This window comes from Phascolarctos cinereus, unplaced genomic scaffold (assembly GCF_003287225.1).
Source record: "Phascolarctos cinereus isolate Bilbo 61053 unplaced genomic scaffold, phaCin_HiC Scaffold_5;HRSCAF=322, whole genome shotgun sequence".
In the NCBI taxonomy this organism is placed as follows: Eukaryota; Metazoa; Chordata; class Mammalia; order Diprotodontia; family Phascolarctidae; genus Phascolarctos; species Phascolarctos cinereus.
The window spans coordinates 468,039,882-468,057,642 of record NW_027555958.1 but is presented as its reverse complement, the minus strand read 5'-3'; the positions used below and the strand labels follow the sequence as shown (position 1 = coordinate 468,057,642).

Sequence of the window (17,761 nt, the reverse complement as noted above, 5' to 3'; positions counted from 1 at the left end):
CCTCCGGAGCCCCGGCCCTCCCCGCCACTTACGGGCTGGGCCTGCGCGCCGGGCGCCTCCCGGGACGCGGGGGTAGCCCCGGGCTCGGCCGCACGGCCCCTCCAGAGCTCCGCTCCCGCGGCTCCCGCCCCTCCCCCTCCTCCCCGCTCTTATGGCTCCCCTCCCTCCTTCCTTCCTCTTCCCTTCCGCGGCCCCGCAAGCTTCCGGCCTGCCCCCCTCCCCGAGCCCCGCTCCCCTCCCCTTCCCTTCCTCACCCCGGGGCGCCCCCCCCCGTCGTGGTCCTCTCGCCAGGAAAGGGGCGGGGCCGAATCGCCCGGCGCCGGAGTGGGCGGGGCAGGGCGGGGGCGCGGACTGCGCGGCGCCGCGGACGGGCGGGGCGGGGGCGCGCGGCCCCACCCGAACTGGCTTGAGGCGCAAGAGGCCCAAGGCAGCCCGAGGCGCGCGCGCAGCTGCGGGGGGGGGGGTGGAGAGAAAGCGCGCTCGCGCGCCGCGGCCGCGGCCCAGACGTGGGTGACAGGTCTGGTGGCGTGCACAGGGGTGGGGGAGGGAGAGAGCCGGGAGCGCGCATGCGCGTTCGCTCAGCCGTCACTCGGCGGCCCCGGAGCCGGGACCGGGCGGGGCCCCTCTAGGCGGGCGGGGCCGGGAAGCGGGGCCGGTCCCGGGCGGGGGTGCGGCCCCGCTCCGTCCTCGCACCCCGGAAGCGGAGAGGGGGCTGGGGTCCCGGGGCGGCCGGGAGAGGGGTGGGGAGGGGGCCCGGACGCCGCACTTACAGCCGCCGCCGCCGCCTGAAGGAGCCCCATCCATCCGCCTGCAGCCCCGGACGCTCGCCGCCTGGGAGGGGCCTGGCGCCCGGGCCGCCCGCCTCCCGCCCGCCGTGGCCCGGAGCTTCCTCCGCCTCCGCCAACCGCGGGCCCTGCCCTCCGCCTGCGCCCTCCTCCCGGGCGCGGCGCGGCTGCCGCAGCCAACCGCGCGGCCGCTCGTGGGGCCCGGACGGGCGGCCGGCGTCGGCGTCGGCGTCGCCATGGCGCCGGGGCCAAAAGCGCGCCCGCGCCCGGACCGGCCCGGCTCCCGACCCCGACCTCGGCCCCCGCGGAGCCCCCGGAGCCCCCGCCGCCGCCGCCATGCCCAGGCCGCTCAGCGCCCTCCCGTAAGTCCCGGCCCGCGCTTGCATACCGCCGGACGGCCTCCCCGGCCGGGAGCGTCCCTACCGCTCTCACGGGCTTGTCACAGCGTTTGAGAAGGAGGGGGGAGGTGAAATGACCGAGGCACCAACGCGCCGGGGTGCGAAGGACAGCGAGCGAGCCGGGGGTCCTCGGGTCCGGGAGCTCCCGGGAGAGGAGCCTGCAAACGGCCAGAGCCCGGCCGCCGGGGGCAGGGACCTGGTTCTGATCCCCGCCCCACCGGCTGCGTGACCTTGGCCACCCCAGTGCCTTTTCTGTCTCCCCGGGCCTCATTTGCCTCATCTCCGAGTGGAGAGGTTGGATTGTAGATGTCAGTGACCAGTCAGTCAACATTTGCCAAGTATTTTTAAGTCCGACCCTGTGTGAATGGGACCCTTCCAGAAGCTCACGTTCTCGTGGGAGGGACAGTATGATTCTGTACAAGTCCCTTCCTGCTAGGAGTCTGTGTTGGGGGAATCATAGGTTTATTTCTACCCAGAAGGAACCTCAAAGGCCACTTGACAGATGGGGTACATTAAGTGACTTGTCCGTGGTCACACAGCTAAAGCCAGAGGCTGCACTTGGACATAATATCGTGGGCCTAGATTTATAATCTAGAGACCTCAGAGGCCATCTAATGCACCCCCTCTCACCTTTCAGATCAGTAAACTGAGACCCACGTAAGTGCCTTGCCCAAGGACACCCAGATTGTAAACATCGGAAACTGCGTGTGAACCCATTTCACAGGTTTTCTTGCCTCCAAGAGCAATCACTTTCCTTCAGTTGCTGGATTTTATGAACAGTAAGTTTCCTTCTTGGAGAAAGAAATGGCTGAGAAAACCCCAAATGGGTCCTTAAAGTCCAGAAGGGCCAAAGGGAGAACTTTCCTTCTGGGTCTATAGTCATAGGTTGAGTGGCTGTGACCTTGGGCACCAGTACCCACTCTCTCAGCTTCAACTTCCTCCTCTATAAAGTGAGGAGGTTAAACTAGATGATCTTCAAAGGGGCCAAAAGTGTGAGCCAGTACTTTGGTTAGAGGATTCTTGCTTGCCCTTTTATGCATCTTGACCTCAGTGCGAAATGTTGTAGATACAAAGGCAAAAATAGAACTATAAATTTCCCTCTAAGGAGCATGTAAGGGAACGGGTGAGATGCAACATGGATGTGAGTATAGTAAAAGATAGGAAGCAATGTGAGCAAAGGAGAAATCCGATAAGGAGCTCTAGAAACACTGCATGAGGGATACAAATAGAAAAAAAAGAAGTCCATGCTTACAAGGAGGACAGGGGAATAAGGAAATGAGCATTTAGTAAGCTCCTACTATGTTCCAGGCACTGTGCTAAGCGCTTTACAAATATAAATTTAACTCACATTGTACTGGGGAGGCAAGGGTCGTAGAAGGTTCAGCAGAAAAAAACTGAGAAAATTATGATGCTATCAAGTGACATCAAGGGAAAGCTAGAGGAGGGCTGGGTTTGGGGGAAAGAGAAAGGAAGAGTGCCAGGAGGGCTTCCAGGATGAAATTTAGATATGTGGGATTAGAGTGCAAGAGCAATGCTAGATATACGACTTTGGAGATTTGGGTGATGATTGAGCCCAAGGGAGCCAAGGAGATTATCTGGGGAGAGAGGAGGGAAGACAGAATATGGTCCTGAGTCAGCAGAGGAAGCTGAGAAGGCAGGTTAGGCAGGCCAGTAGGTTGTTGTCCTTGGTACCAAAGAACTAGGAGAAAGTGCTGCCATGGAAATGGAAGCACTGTGGAGGGTGGGGTGGAGCGGGGTGAGAGAGAGAGAGAGAGAAAGAGAGAGTTCAAAGCTGAGGGTGGGGGGAGTGTTGGAGAGAAGGATTAACAAAGGGCCATCAGACTTGATCAGTTAGATCCCTGGTGAAGCTTTGAGAGAGAGCAGTTTTCAGAATAGCTTTGGGGCTCTGTAGCAGGATTGTTAGGGAGTGGAGGGGCTCTGCCTTGCCTCATGTCAAACCATGGGGAGGGAGGGTGTACAAAAGCTTGAGGGGCTCTTGGTGTCCCAGTGTTTGTTTGGTTTTGCTTTTAACAGGAAAACCTGCTCTTGTTTTGTAGTTTGTTGGTGGGGAAGGAGGGGAGGGAGTGGTAGATGGAGAAAGAAGAGGGGAGAGAGGGATAGGTCTTTGGGTCCTGAGAAAATGGGAGGCATGGCCCCAAAGGAAGGAGGAAGGGACCTCCTCCTCTGTGACTGGGTCAGAACAAGAGGGGCTGAGAGTTTGGGAAAAGCCTCCCTTGGGCTGTTGAGCTGGGTCTTTGAGGAATGAATAGAATTTCAGGAGGTGGGGAAAATGTATGTCCTTGCTGAACCCACCATCTTTCCAGCTTGGAAGTAGAACAGCTGAGACCATGTTCTGGCACAGTTCTGGCTATAGGGGGCATTTATTAAACACCTGGTGCTTGCTAGGTGCTGAAGGTGAAAGAAAAGGGAATAGGCCCTGCTCTAAGGGAGTTTACATTCTATTATGGGGGGGAACTACTGAACATTGACCCAGACAAGTGAATCGAGGGATCACTAGAAAAGGCAGTGGGGGATCAGACCAGGCTGCTTCCAGGCTGGGGCACTTGTGAGCTTTGAGGGGAGCTAGGGCTTCTGAAAGATAAAGATTAGGAGCAGGGGAGCCAGACAGCCTGGCAATGAAAGGCACGGGTTATACTGGGGACCAGTAAGACCACTTTGTCTATTTAAATGGCTATTTAAATGACAAATAGGGGAATTTGTATAATGTCCTCGAGGCAGAGGGGAGCCTAGGAGTGGTTAGACCTGTTGGGACGTTTAGAGCCCTTCTCAATCCACTCGGGCCTACCTTTCCAGGTTAATTACACATCACTCCTCTTGGAGCCATGTGTATTCCCAGCTTTTCTCTCCTAATGCCCCCCACTCTTGAAATCCCTTCACACAGCCACTTCCCCATGTCCTGTATCCCTGCCTCCATCATCCACTGCTAATGCTTTCCTTTTAAGATTACCTTGCATTTATACTTTAGAAATCTTGCGTGCATAATTTTGTCATGGCCTTTGTTAGAATATGAGCTCCTTTGGGGGCAGAGACAAGCTTTTGTCCTTTTTTGTATCCCTTGTGTTTAATGAAGTGCCTGACTGCTAGTGGGTGATTAATAAATGCTTGTGCACCGGCTGATGGTACTCCATTTAGTGTCTGGCCTGTTATCTTTGAACAGGTATCTACTTCCTCTCCTCCTTGAGGGCACGGACTGAAATTATGTTGGATACTCCGGAACCTTGCCCATGATAGACATGTAATACATGCTTGCTGGTTGAGTGTGCTTTAGCAGTATAATTTTGGCAGCTGTGTGAAGGATATATTAGCGAGGGGAGAGAGCGGGTTCGGGGTGTCTAATTACAAAGTTATTTCAGTAGCCCAGGTGAGCAGCAGTGAGGCCTTGAACTAGGGGAGTGGCCATGGGAAGTGGAGAGAAGGGGACAGGCCCAGAAAGGTTACTGATCTGATATTGAGGGTGAAGGAGAGGGAAGAGTGGAGGATGGCCGAAAGAGTTGTGGTGCTCTTGGCCAGGATAGATAAGCTAGGTAGAAGGTAGTGTTTGGGGAGAAAAACTGAGTTAATATCGAGGTTGAGATGCCTGTGAGAATTCCAGTAGGAAAAGTCCAACAAGCGATTGATGATTTGGGACAAGAGCCCAGGGAAGAGAACATAAAGATCTGGGAGTCACCCGTATAGTGATGATAATGGAACCCATGAAAACTAATGAGCTCTCCAAGAGAGCTTGTGTGGAAATCAGAGAGCCCCAGAGCTTGCCCACATGCAGATGGCAGAACGGGAGTGATGATGACCCAGCAAGAAAACTGAGAAATGGTCAGAGCCCAGAGAGAGGAGAGGGAAGGGAACAAGGATTTGTGGAGAGCCTACTGTGTGCCAGCACTGTGCTAAGCCACTTAAAATAGACTCCCATGTGGTCCTCACAACAACCCTGGGAGGGAGGTGCTAATGTGACCCCCATTTTACAGTGAAGGAAACTGAGGAAACATCGGTGGAATGACTTGCTCAGGGTTATATAGAGGGAGTCTGAAGCTGGAGTTGAACTTGGGACCATGCCACCTGACTACAATGTAACCAAAACCTAGGGCAGCAAGTGTCCAGAAGAAAGGGGTGGTCAACAGGGTCATTCTGCAGAGGGTAAGAGCAGGACTAAGGAGGCCAGCAGATTTGGCAGTTTAGAAAGCTTCGGCAACCATGGCAAAAGCAGTTTGTTAAGTGATAAGATTGAAAGCCAGAGAAGTGAGTGAGAGGCACAGAAGTGATGAGTGTAGACATCTTTTTAAAAGGAATTTGGCTGTGAAAGAGAAAGTGGATTTTGGAGATAGTTTGGCTGGGTTATACTGTTTAGTGAAGGTTTTTTAAGGATGGAGGGAGACTTGGGGCATGCCTGTGGTTGGTAGAGTAGGGAAGGAGCCCTTACAAAGGAAAAGAATGAACACTGCAGAGGGAGAATGATTGTGGGGGCAAGCTGCTGGAAGGAATGGGATCTAGGGTACCAAGAGAGGGCTTGGCCTTGGTGAGAAGGGCGGCTTCATCAGAGATGCACGATTAGGCTGTAAACGTAGCTTGGTCATGGGCTCAAATCGTAGATAAAGGAGTTTGGCATTATGGAGACATTTCATGGAGTTTGATCAACTGAGTGACACCAGATTAATGAATAAAGAAACATTAATTTGACAGTGTTGTGATGGATGGCTTGGAGGAGGACGAGATCAAAGAGGGCAGAGATCAGTTAGGCGTCTATTGTAACAGTCCAGTTGGCAGATAATGAGGACCTGGGTCAATCAACAAACAGTTAATAGGTGTCTCAGGTAGTAACCATGAAATTGGAAGAGGGTAGAAATTTGAAAAATGTGGCTGAGAGGGAGGGAGGGGGAGGGAGACAGAGAGAGAGAGAGAGAGAGAGAAGAGAGAGAGAGAGAGAGAGAGAGAGAGAGAGAGAGAGAGAGAGAGAGAGAAGAGGGAAGAGAAGAGGAGTCACGTAACACAAATTGTAGCAGGATTGCCTGAGATTCGGTCTAGAAAGTAGTTAACTACCTTAATTAAAAGTAACTTTTGGAAGAAATTCAATTGTCCACTTGGAAATAAACTTGATCATTTGTCTGTTCATGGCCTTCAGTGTCTCCTATCGGCTTACTACTTCTGGAAAATAAAGAGTCAACATGTTTAATGTCATTCTACTTTCGTGCCAACAGTTAGCGCACCCGAGCTCAGGAATTCTGGAAACAAAAATTAGATGTGTAAAAGGAAGAACTCTAAAATGTCTGAATTCCTTGCTTTGATCATCTCATTTGAAAAGATATTTTTAAAATTCTGTAGAACAAAGTGGGCAGCTGGGTGGCACAGTGGATAGAGTGGCGGCACTTGGAGTCAGGAAGACTCAACTTTCTAAATTCAGTACTGGCCTCAGACAAGACTTAACTTGCTGTGTGACCCTGGGCAAGTCACTTAACTCTGTTTGCCTTGGCTTCCTTATCTGTAAAATGAGCTGGAGAAGGAAATGGCAAACCACTCCAGTATCTTTGCCAGGAAAACTCCAAATGGGGTCCTGATCTGCACAGCTGAAACTACTGAATAACAACAGAAGAACGAAGCCTTGTCATCTGATACTCCCCAGATTAGAGCTCTGTCGGCCTGGACCACCTTCTTCCTTGCTAATTTGCTGTTTAACTTTTGGCTTTAATTCTGACCTGGATTATTGCAGTGGCATACACAGTACTCATGCTCTCTGTCTTTCCCTGCTTCTTCATTTCTCCCTCTCATTCCCCTGCTCAGAAACGTCCTGAGATGCATCTGGCACCCACTTGCTAAGGAATCTTTCGTGTCTGTCTCTCTGGTTCTCCTTTTCTAGCCTCCTCCCTACGTACATCTCCTGGTACACCCGTGGCGCCATTTGCTGTTTACAAAACCTCTTGCTTCCTCTCTTCCCTCCCTGTAGCATGTCTTCCTGCTGAAATTCTCTGTATCTTTAATGTCCTGGCTCCAATCCTGTGGCCAGGAGGACTTCCCTGGTCACCTTAGCAGAGCTGTTTCTCTCTGAAGTACTCTAACACTTGGTGCCTTTCTTAGGGAAGATCTTGCATATTGCCTGTTGTTATGTATTTGTCTCAGTTCCTCTACTCAATTGTAAATTCCTTGAAGGCAGCAGGGATTATGTTTTCTCTTTTAATCTTCCAAAGTGCTTTAGGAGTAACAGTAAATATTTTTGAATGAATCAGTATTTTTAAAAGATTAAAAACAGGATATTTCTGAACTGTGTTACCCATAGCACTGAAGCGGTAGAGGGTTTGTAAGTTCAGACTTGGGTTCGGTGATTTATGAAGATTAACAACTCTTCTGTAACTGGGAAACTTAGAAAATTGTCTGGGATGCCAAGGCCCATCATCTGACTTCAGTAAGAATGTGATAGTGGAGGGGTTCCTGTCGCTGAACCTGTGGCCCCCAGTTCACCTAATGCTCAGGAATCGCTTTCTGCCATGCCTCCTCCCCTCCCCTTCTCACCCCTACTCAGTTCCCTCTCTCTCCGTGATGACCAGGCTTTGCTGGGTTGATTCCAGAGTGTATAGTGGGTGATTAGTGTGGCCTATATTCTACCTTTCAGGCTAAAACCACTTCTAAATGTGGTATGACAGGCTTTATGGAGAATATCAGTTTGCTGTATCCAAAACAGGTGAATTCAAAATTATCTACTCAAAACATATCCAGCAGAATGTGTTCTGGAAGTCTGAGGGGGCCATGGTGGAGGTGGCTCTACTGTTTGCCTGCCTTTGGCCTTCATCAGAGATCACTGTACTGAAAGGCCCTGGAAGAGATCTTACAGCTAGGCCCTCCTACCCCTTTATATACCCCTCCCCCAGCCCACTATCCCAGCCTTCAAGGCCTTCACCCCAAGGGGGCCCGGTAGAGAAGGTAGTTTGGAGTGACTGGCCCCAGGAGCCCAAGACCTTCATCTTCTCCCTGTTGCCTCTTGCCTTTGTCTGGTCCATCATCAAAGAACAAAATCAGAAGAAAATGGAAGCTATCCTCAACCCCATTATTGGCCTCTCTGTCCGTTATCCTGCACTACATCTCAGATCCTGGTAGGTTTCTATTAAATACTATAATGAAATAGCTGCATTTGCGAAATGAAGCATTCATTTCCTGCACAGAACAAGAACTATGGGGAGAGAGATTCTGGTGTGAAATCTCTGCCTGTAAGAAAATGAGGCATTCTCTAGAAGAGGGCTTTCTATGTAAAGCTTAGCCATTTTAGCGTGAAAACTACTCCTGTTTATAGTACTCTATAACAAAGCACTTTGCCCAGAAGTACAGGAGCCACATTCCTGTTGTCTTGAATACTAAGCAAAATATGATTTCACTTTTTTATGAGGTAAGGCCCTTATGTTCATCATGATTTACATATTAGATGTAAATATTCACCAAGTGTGGGGAGTGTTCTCCCTTCTTGCCCTCCCCTTTCCAGCTATTTTTGGCTTTCTTCAAGATTCAGCCTCAGTCCCAATCCCAGTCCCATCTGTAGGCCTTTCCTAGTGACCTTTGCCCCCAGGCACTGCTGGGGCCTTCCCTCGGAAAACCTCCTGTTTACCAATATATACAGTTTTACTGAGTTGTCTGCTTGGTGTCTTCTCCCATGAGAATGTGAGCTCACTGAGGGCAGAGAATGGTTTTTGTGTTTCCTTGTGTCTCTGGGCAGCAGTCCCTGCCACATTGTAAGCACTTGGTTCTTGTTGACTGACTGGCTAAAGCTGATGTGAAGGAAGTAAAGCCCTGTAAAACTGAGGCAAAGGCTGACTTGTTTCTCTCAGTTTGGGGATGGGGTGAGAGTATAAAAAGTATAAGAGTATCCCTCAACAATTCAAGAATTTGTGATATGGTACTTTAAGGGAGGCTAATTTAAAAGAGAACAGATTCTTCATCATTATCAGAATATGACATTTGTGCAGATATGATCGAAGGCCACAGTTTTCTCCAAGATCTCATTAATATTTATGTAGAATTCTACATGACCAACATGAAAATATTTATCTTATTTAAATAAGATAAATTTACTTAAATTATTTAATTAAATAATTTATTAATTAATTAAATTATTTAAATAATTAAAATATTTTAGTGTTATAACAAGTTTGAAGAGAGTTTGATTTGTACTGCATGATAGCTAACATTTGTATAGTAGCTACTATGTGCCAGGCACTGTGCTAAGCCTTTTTTACAAATATTTAGTCCTCACAACACTCCTGGCAAGTAGTTGCTATTATTATCCCAGTTTTATAGTTGAGGAGACAGGGGCAAACAGAGGTTAAGTAATTTGCCTTAGGACACACAGCTAGTAAGTGTCTAAGGCTAGATTTGAGTTCACATCTTCCTGACTCCAGGCCTAGTGCTATGTACCACACTTGACCTCAGAATCTGGAAAACCTGGCTTCTCTGAATCTTCCCTATAACCGTGCCAGTTGACTCTGACATTCGCAGGAATTCAGTAAATGTCTGTTGAATAAGTGGAGAAAAAAAGTCAGGCAACTAGAGAATTTTCTTTTTTATATACTGACAACTCTTCAAGAGCCCAAGAGGTCATAAAATAGGCAGATTTTAAAATTCGTCTTAGAAATTCTTTCATTTATCCACTGATATCAGCAGTGCCCTGGTCCAAGCCCTCAGCACTTCTCATTGGAGTATTGTAATGGCCTCCTAAATGGTCTCACTGCCTCGAAGAATGCCCCACCCCCTTCTACTCTGCTCTATGCATAGACCAAGAATCCTCATCTTTCAGAAGGTTAGGAAAGTGTCATGTATGGAGCTTGAGTCCTCTGAACAAGGAGGCTGAAGTGGAAAAGATGGGAAACATGATGGTCAACCTGTGTGATCTTGGACCAGTCACTGTTTCCCTCTGTGTCTCAGTTTCCTCATCTGTAAACTATGGAGGTTGGATTTGATGACCTGCTAATGTGCGTTCCAGGTCTAAATCGTAAGTCTTGCCCCTGGCACACAACTAGACCATAAGCGAGTCACTGAACCCGCTGTGCTCCCACAAGTTTCCAGGACTTTTGCCAGCCTCTGTCAACGGAGTGTGTTTAGCTGCCAAGAGTTTATGTGCTGACGAAATAATAGGTCTGGACCAAATGTAAAATTGGAACCTCTGCTATCAGGCCTAAGTGAACTAGCTTCTTAGTGGACTAGCTGCTCTTTCTGTGGTGGCAAAGAACTGGAAATTGAAGGGATGCCCATCAGTTGGGGAATGGCTGAACAAGTTGTGGTATAAGAAAGTAATGGAATACTATGATGAACAGGCTGACTTAAAAAAACCTGGGAAGACTTACATGAACTAATGCTGAGGGAAGTGAGCAGAACCAGGAGAACGTTATAACCAGTAACAGCCATGCTGTGCGAGGACTAACACTGAAAGACTTAATCCTTCTCAGCAATTCAGGGATCTAAGACATCTCCAAAAGACGCGTGATGGAAAATACTATCCACACCCAAAGAAGGAACTGTGGAGTCTGACTGCAGATCGACGCAGACTAGTTTCTTTCTTTTTTTTTCTTTCTCTTGGATTTTCCCTTTTGTTCTTATTCTTCTTTCATAACATGTCAAATATGGAAATGTTTAATATGATTGTACATATACAGCCTGTATCAGATTGCATGCTGTCTTGGGGAGGGGGGAGGGAGGGAGAAAAAACTTGGAATTCAAAATCTTATAAAAGTGAATGTTGAAAACTATCTGTACACATAATTGAAAAAATAAAATACTATTAAGTATGGGGGGGGGGATGGACTAGCATGTCAGGTTCTTAATTGGTCTCCCTCCAGCCTCTTCCCTCTACCATCCATCTGTTCTTCATACAGCCTCCATATTTATAGATGAGCCCAGAAATGAGCTCCTAGGGTAAGTGCCAACCCAGGCATTGAAAGCCCTCCCCAGCAGGGCCTCCATCTGGCTTGGCAGACTGATGGCCCTTCAGCAGCACCTCTGCATTCAGGCTGTAGCCAAACTGGCCAGCCTGCTTCCTATTCCTCACCTGAGACACCTCAGCTCCTAGTCTGCCTTTGCCCTGTCTGTCCACTGTGACGGGGATTCTCTCCCCGCTCCCCATTGTCTTTCAGCAAACCTGGGTTCCAATACAGCCTTCTGCAGGGGGCCTTTCCCAGCTCAGGTGCCATAGGGCCTCACCCTCTCGAGTTATCTTGTCTCTTTTTTATCTGTTTTGTCCATTAAAATGTAAACCCCTTGGGGGGAAACTGTTTTGGCTTTTTCTTTCTATCCCCACCCCCAACCGTGTTTGTTTGAGCTGAATAAATGCTTTGTAAGTGACTGATCTCACTTAGACTTCTGATTCCTTTAGGGCTCAGCTCAAATGCTAACTGCTGTACGAGGATATTCCTGACCCTCCCCCCCCAGCTTCCACACCCCCCCAATTTACTTTGTATCTTCTGTGTGTGTGTATGTGTGTGTGTATTGATTTATCTGTATCCTTGCCTCAACCCAGAAGAATGTGAGCTCCATGAGAGGAGGGGTTGCCCTTTGGAATTCTGAGTGCCTCCTAGGTAGTAACTTTTCCTAAATAAAATGCTTGTGGAATAAATGAATCAACGAACTGCCTCTTGGACTGCTGGGGTTTTCTGTCTGAGTAGCTGCTTAACTAGTCCTCAATGACACCTGCACCAGCCCACGTTTCATATCCCAATCTGAAGCATGTGCAGATCTGTCTTTATCTTCAGCATCCTTCAGGAGGTGCCCCAGCTTACCAGATCAAAGGCAGACCATAGGCTGGCATTCAGGGCTTTCTACAGTGGTTATCCAAACCTTGTAGAACACCTCTGGTTCTCTGAAGGGTCTTTGCTGTGTCCCGTGTGATGACCCCAGGGGCCCAGCCCAGCATCTTCAGGGCACCCGTAGATCACTTGCGAATCTTGTGCTTCCCTTGTAATGGTTCCTGATGAGTGGTGTGAAGGGACACAATGAACCCAGCCCAGAATCAGGGCACCTAAGCCCTCCAGTGGATGGAGGTGTTTACATCTATGTGCAGCTAATCTGCCTTGAAATGTGCTGCTTCTCAAGTGTTAGATGGACTCGCCCCCTATCAGCCAAGATTGCCTGCCTCATTCTGGATACTGTAACTCTTAGCATAACTGGATTAACTGCTTCTTAAAACTGTCTGGTCACAGTGTTGCCATGGTGAGCAAGTAGTCCACTCATCCACCCAGATCTTTTTCATGGGAACTGTGATCCAGACACATTTCTCCTATCCTGTATTTCGGTGATTTCTATACTCGCACCTGGTTCTTAGTTATTAATCAGAAACATGTCCAGAATTGGGGTTCCCATTGTTGGAAAAGGTTCTCCCAATTTTTGAAGGATAAAATGTACCAAGTCCAGTCCAATCAAATCCAGTGAAATCCAGCCAGTTGTAATAATTGACTAAAATGTGCTAGACACTGCTAGGTCCCAGAAATACAGAGAAGAAAATGAAAATTAATCCATGTTGAGATACAAGGAGTGCACAGTCAAGTATATCAATGGCTGTATGAGGAAGGCTAGAACCCCTCATATCAAGGGGTGGAGGGGAGGGTCAGTGCAAGCTTCCCCCACACAGGAAGTGAGCTTCAAAGGAAGCAGGCAGGCCGAGAAATAAGGAAGAAGTACGTTCCAGGCGTAGAAAGTGCAGAGGATGGCATTCCAAGTTCAGTCAATAGCTAGTAGGCTGACTTTCCTGGAACGAGAGTAAATGAAACATGTATGTGAAATACATCTAGAAATAGATAATATGGCACTAGATTGTGAAGGCCTTTCAAAGCCAAGGAGAGGAGTTTGTATTTTCTCCTAAGGTCAGACAATCAATAAGCTTTTCTAAGTGTGCCAGGAGATGGGATACATAATCCCACGGTCCCTGTTTTCCAGGATCGTTCATTCCAATGGAATCATCATGAAAAACGGAAACACGAATACACCGTTGGTGCAACTGTGAACTGATCCAGCTGTTTTGGAGAGCAATATCTGGAATTAAGCCCAAGGAGTTGTAAAACAGTGTGTGCCCTCTGACCCAGCAATATCACTATTGGTCTGTTTCCCAAGGTGACCAGGGAAAAAGGGAAAGTAATTATATGTTCTAAAATATTTCTAGCAGCCCCCCTTGTGGTGGCAAAGAACTGGAAATGGAGGGGATGCCCATCAATGGGGAAAATGACTGAACAAGTGGTGTATGACTGGGATGGAGTACTGCTGTGCTGTAAGAAATGATGAGCTCCCTGACTTTAGAAAAACATGAAAAGACGTGCATGAAATACTAAAGAGTGAAATGGGCAGAATCAAGAGAAATTTGTATACAGTAGCAGCAATATTGTTTGAAAAACAACTGTGAATGACTAAGTTATTTTGAGTATCGTAAATACTCAAATTAACTACAGAGGACCTACGAAGGAAGATGCTGTCCATCTCCAGAGAAAGAACTGATAAGGGGAAGCATGTAAAGTATGGTTTTACATACACACGCATACATACACACAGACACATATACATATCTGTGTCTAATGGTAGCCTTCTCTAGTGGAGAGTGGGGAAGAAGGGGGGAAAGAGCGTACAGCAGAGAACAAGAGAAAGCTCAGAAGGAAGTACAGAACAGCAGAGTAGCTTTGAAAATGATGGGTGGTATTTATTACATGGTTTTTCAAAAAAGCCAACTGTGAAATAGAGATTCACGGTTTCATATTGAATCCCCTTTTTGTGTGTTATGTTTTATAACATGGAAAAAGGGTTTTTTTGTCTTTTTGTATTTAAGTTCAAAATGATTAAAAATGAAAAAAACCAACATATAAATATATAGAGAATATAGAATATAAAAGTAGACACAATAGAGAGCCATAATGAATAGAGGAATCTCAAATTTATTATTATTATTATTTATTATTAGTGGCTCTTTTTGACACCTCCTCTATCATTACAGTATTGTTTTTTCTGGGTCACATTTGTATCTGTTCAGCTCCTTGTCTAGTACCTTCTTTTGTCCAAATGGTTCATAGTATAGCCCCACAATAATATCATTTCATTTCCCCCTCAGTTAATCCTCACACAAGAGTCCTCTACCATGTTTCTTTCCTGGATTCCCCTCCACTACCAAATATGTCTTTTTTAACATAAATTTAAATATTTTTTGAGTTCCAAATTTTCTCTCTTCCTCCCTTCCCTCTTTCCTGAGACAGTAAGCAATTTGACACAGATTATACATGTGCAATCATGCAAAATGTATTTCCATATTAGTCATGTTGTGAAAGAGTTTATACATCAAGGAGACATCATTAGTTCCAGCAATGTTCCAAAGGGAACTTTCATCCTTTACATAAAAAGACTATCAGTTTCAGTACAGGCAACTCTGGTTTTACCCAGTACTCTTTAGGTGCCCTCTACTCCTGTCCAGGAGCCCATCATCTCTGTATTTTTAGCCATTATCCATAAATTCAGGGTCCTCCCCCTTAGTCAGCTGTTCACTTCTCCAGTTCTCTCCCATTTTGATCAGTAGTTATCAGCATACCATCTGTGTCCTTCCATCTTCAGTTTTTCACTCAGGACTGTTTTCTTGTGGTGGTGTTTGTCTTCACGTGACTCACTGTTACCAGTGGGTAGTGGTCAGCAGGTTTCACAAGTCTTGTGAAGTTCTCTGCCTTGTCCTAGGTAGAGGTCCCAGGAAGACTGAAGATCTCTTCTCCACAGGTCTACAAATGGCTGCCTCAATACCCTTCCTCGAGGAGTCATCAACCTTCATTACTGTCCTTTTTCTCTTACTAGATTATCTCTCACCCATTGGTACTTGTGACCCCCAAATCATTGATGCACAAGACACAGCTTCCTCCAGAGCAGATCGGCTTCCAGAATCATAGGATTTAAGAGTTGAAAGGGACCACGATAGACATAAATACATGAACAAAAAGAATCCTCGTTATAGTATATACAGCAAGTGAGACTTTTTTTTTTGCACTGTAACCCAGAATTTAGCACAGTGCCTACTTCATAGTAGGCATTTAATTAATAGCTTAATTATAGCATTAATAAGTGCTGGTTGACTGATGTATGTAAGGACCTCCAAGGAAAAAAAAAAGACCTCCAAGGAGGGGGACCTCCCAAGGCAGCTCATTCCCCTTCTGGGCATCTCTCATTGTTAGGAGTGTTTTCTCCCGTGAAGCCTAAGTCGTCCTCTATGGAGAGAGCCACACACTATCATGTAGTTCCATCCATTTAATGCTCCTTCCCTTCCTTCATCGCTGTCACTTTCTCCTATCTTCCAAACACCTGATACAGGTCAACATTTCCCCCTGCATCCCTCCACCTCATTTTCCTCCTTGTCTTCTCCGGGAATCACTTCTTTTTGCTCTATCTTTTAGTATCTATTCGCCATGACCGTAAATGGAAAGGAATTGGGGGGTAGAGAGATGGCAGCACCCCATGGAACCTTTTCACCCTGGAACTTGGAAGGGGATCCCTGAGCAGAGAAGAAAAGGGGGTGCCTGGGGACCCAATCCAGGACTGCCAAGGGGCATCTTGGCAAGAGGGCAGGAGTCATCTGACCTCCTGCAGGACTTTTCTCCATCTACCTCCCACTCAGTGCTGCACTGTTTCGCTTTTTGCCTTGCCCCCAGATCCCTCCCCCTTCTCATTATTTATCTCTCACTACACTGTCCTGAAGACCCTCCTTATTGTCTCATTGCTAATACAAATGATTCAGAGCTACAGATGTCTCCCGGACCATTGCACAGTTGAAGACAGTGTTTCTGGGGCAGCAGAAAAGATACTCAGGAGAGACCTGTGTATCCTGATACTGACATTTAATGTGTCTTAATGGGCAAGTCTCTGAGCTTCAGTTTCCCTGTAAAATGGGAATAGTAATAATCAGACTGTTTATTCCATAAGGTTGTATTGAGGAAAATGTCTGCTAGTGTGGGTGTCTTCCACCTGCACAGAGAGTTTACAAATTGCTTCTTCCACTTCATAGCTAGCCTCCTCAGGGGAGAAGACTTCAGACCTCAGGTATGCTAGTGCCCTGAGCATTCCGTCTCTTGCTGGGCACATTGTGTTCCCCGAGGAAAGGCTGCTGGGGTGGGGGGGCATCTGCCCCACAGCAAAATCTCCCATATCTTCCTGTCAGCCCAATACTCAGTCTCCCAATGGGATGTAGAGACCCTCCAAAGAGCAATTCTCCCCTTGACTGCAGGCCTCCCATCTTCTGCTGCTCCTGTTCTTTGAGGGCAGAGGCATCGTGCCCTCCAGTTAATAATGAACATTCTCATACCTGCTCATACCCTTCCCATTGCAGGGACTCTGTCCTCCTGCAGCTCACCATCAAACCCCCTACCACCCAATTCCTCATTCCTATCCCCCTGAACCCTCTCACCTCAAAGTTTCGTCCTTAATTCCATCCAGCCCTTCCTCAGGGCCTTCTGGAAGACCTGTTTTGTAGATAACAAACTTTGTCTTAAATCTATTTAAGTAAAATCCTTTCCCATTCCTATCTTTTAGCTCTAACTGAACCATGGCTATCCTGATGACACTGCTTCCCTGGCCACCCTTTCCCTGGCAACACCTTCGCTTGTTCTCAGCTCCCATGTTGAGGCAGGGGAGGTGGAATTCCCCTTGCTCCCTGTAGCTACTTCCAGGTTTTCCCTCTTTATCACTCAGTAACCTCTCTTCCCTTTGAGGTTCATACCATTCCTATCCACCCCCCAACCAAAATCCTAGTAGTTGTAGTCTACAGGACCCCAGGTCATTCCCTTTCTTCCTCAGTGAGTTGATATAACCTCCCATGAACTTCTCCACTCTATCACACAAAGATGGTGGGTCGTACCATTGATTTTGCCATCCCCCACAAATGTACCTTCCCCATGTTCAAAAATTCTGATATCCCCTTACCTGACCATAACCTATTGACTTTTCACCTCTCCCTCTGTCTTCCCATACATAACTCTACTCTTCACCTGTACTATGACCTCGAATCCTTTGACCCTTCAGTTATCTCCCAGGCCATCTCCCCTGCACCAGCCACTATCTCTTCACTCCGTGGTGAAACAATTCAACTCTATGCTGTCCTCCTGTCTTGAATCCTTGCCCCCTGATCATATCACTAATTATGTTTAGCCAACCCTCAGCCTTGGATCACTCTTACCATTTATAGCTTTTGAATGAAGCTGGAGAAAATCACACAATCGTCCTGACTGGATCAACTACAAATTTATGTTATGTAATCTGAATTTATGTTACGTGATCCTCCTGTAACTGCCTTATCAAATCACTTTTCCAAACCTTTTCCTCCCTCCACAAACCTTCCATGGCTCCCCTTCCTCTACCCTCTCAGCTGAGAACCTTACCTTATGTTACTCCCTCTTCTCTCATCTTCCTCATCTCCCATAAATCTCTCTGAGACAGGTGAACTCTGTCTCACACAAAGAGGCGATCTTATTCCTTGCCAAGGCTAACCCCCCCTTACCTGCTCAAGCGATTCTGTCCTGTCCTGTCTCCTCCAATAGATTGCCCCTTCAGTCATCCGCACTCTTTCACTTACTTTCAATCTGTCCCTGTCTA

General features: G+C 47.4%; 2 protein-coding genes across 3 annotated transcripts in view; one reads left to right on the top strand and one right to left on the bottom strand.

Moving 5' to 3' along the window:
• The window catches only part of MIER1 (MIER1 transcriptional regulator), a 66,351-nt gene extending 65,475 nt beyond the window's left edge, over nt 1-876 (bottom strand). The window contains exon 1 of one of the 2 annotated variants that reach the window (XM_020993017.2): nt 771-876. In XM_020993017.2, coding sequence (XP_020848676.1) covers nt 771-804 — 34 coding nt within the window. In that variant the 5' untranslated portion in view covers nt 805-876. Of the gene's footprint in view, nt 1-32; nt 143-770 lie in introns of those variants that run through there. The other variant, XM_020993021.2, reaches the window with a different exon arrangement.
• Nucleotides 877-1,016: 140 nt separating this feature from the next.
• The window catches only part of DNAI4 (dynein axonemal intermediate chain 4), a 79,770-nt gene continuing 63,025 nt past the window's right edge, over nt 1,017-17,761 (top strand). The window contains exon 1 of the mRNA XM_078156705.1: nt 1,017-1,147. Within this exon, the coding sequence (XP_078012831.1) occupies nt 1,122-1,147 (26 nt within the window). The 5' untranslated portion in view covers nt 1,017-1,121. The remainder of the gene's footprint in view (nt 1,148-17,761) is intronic.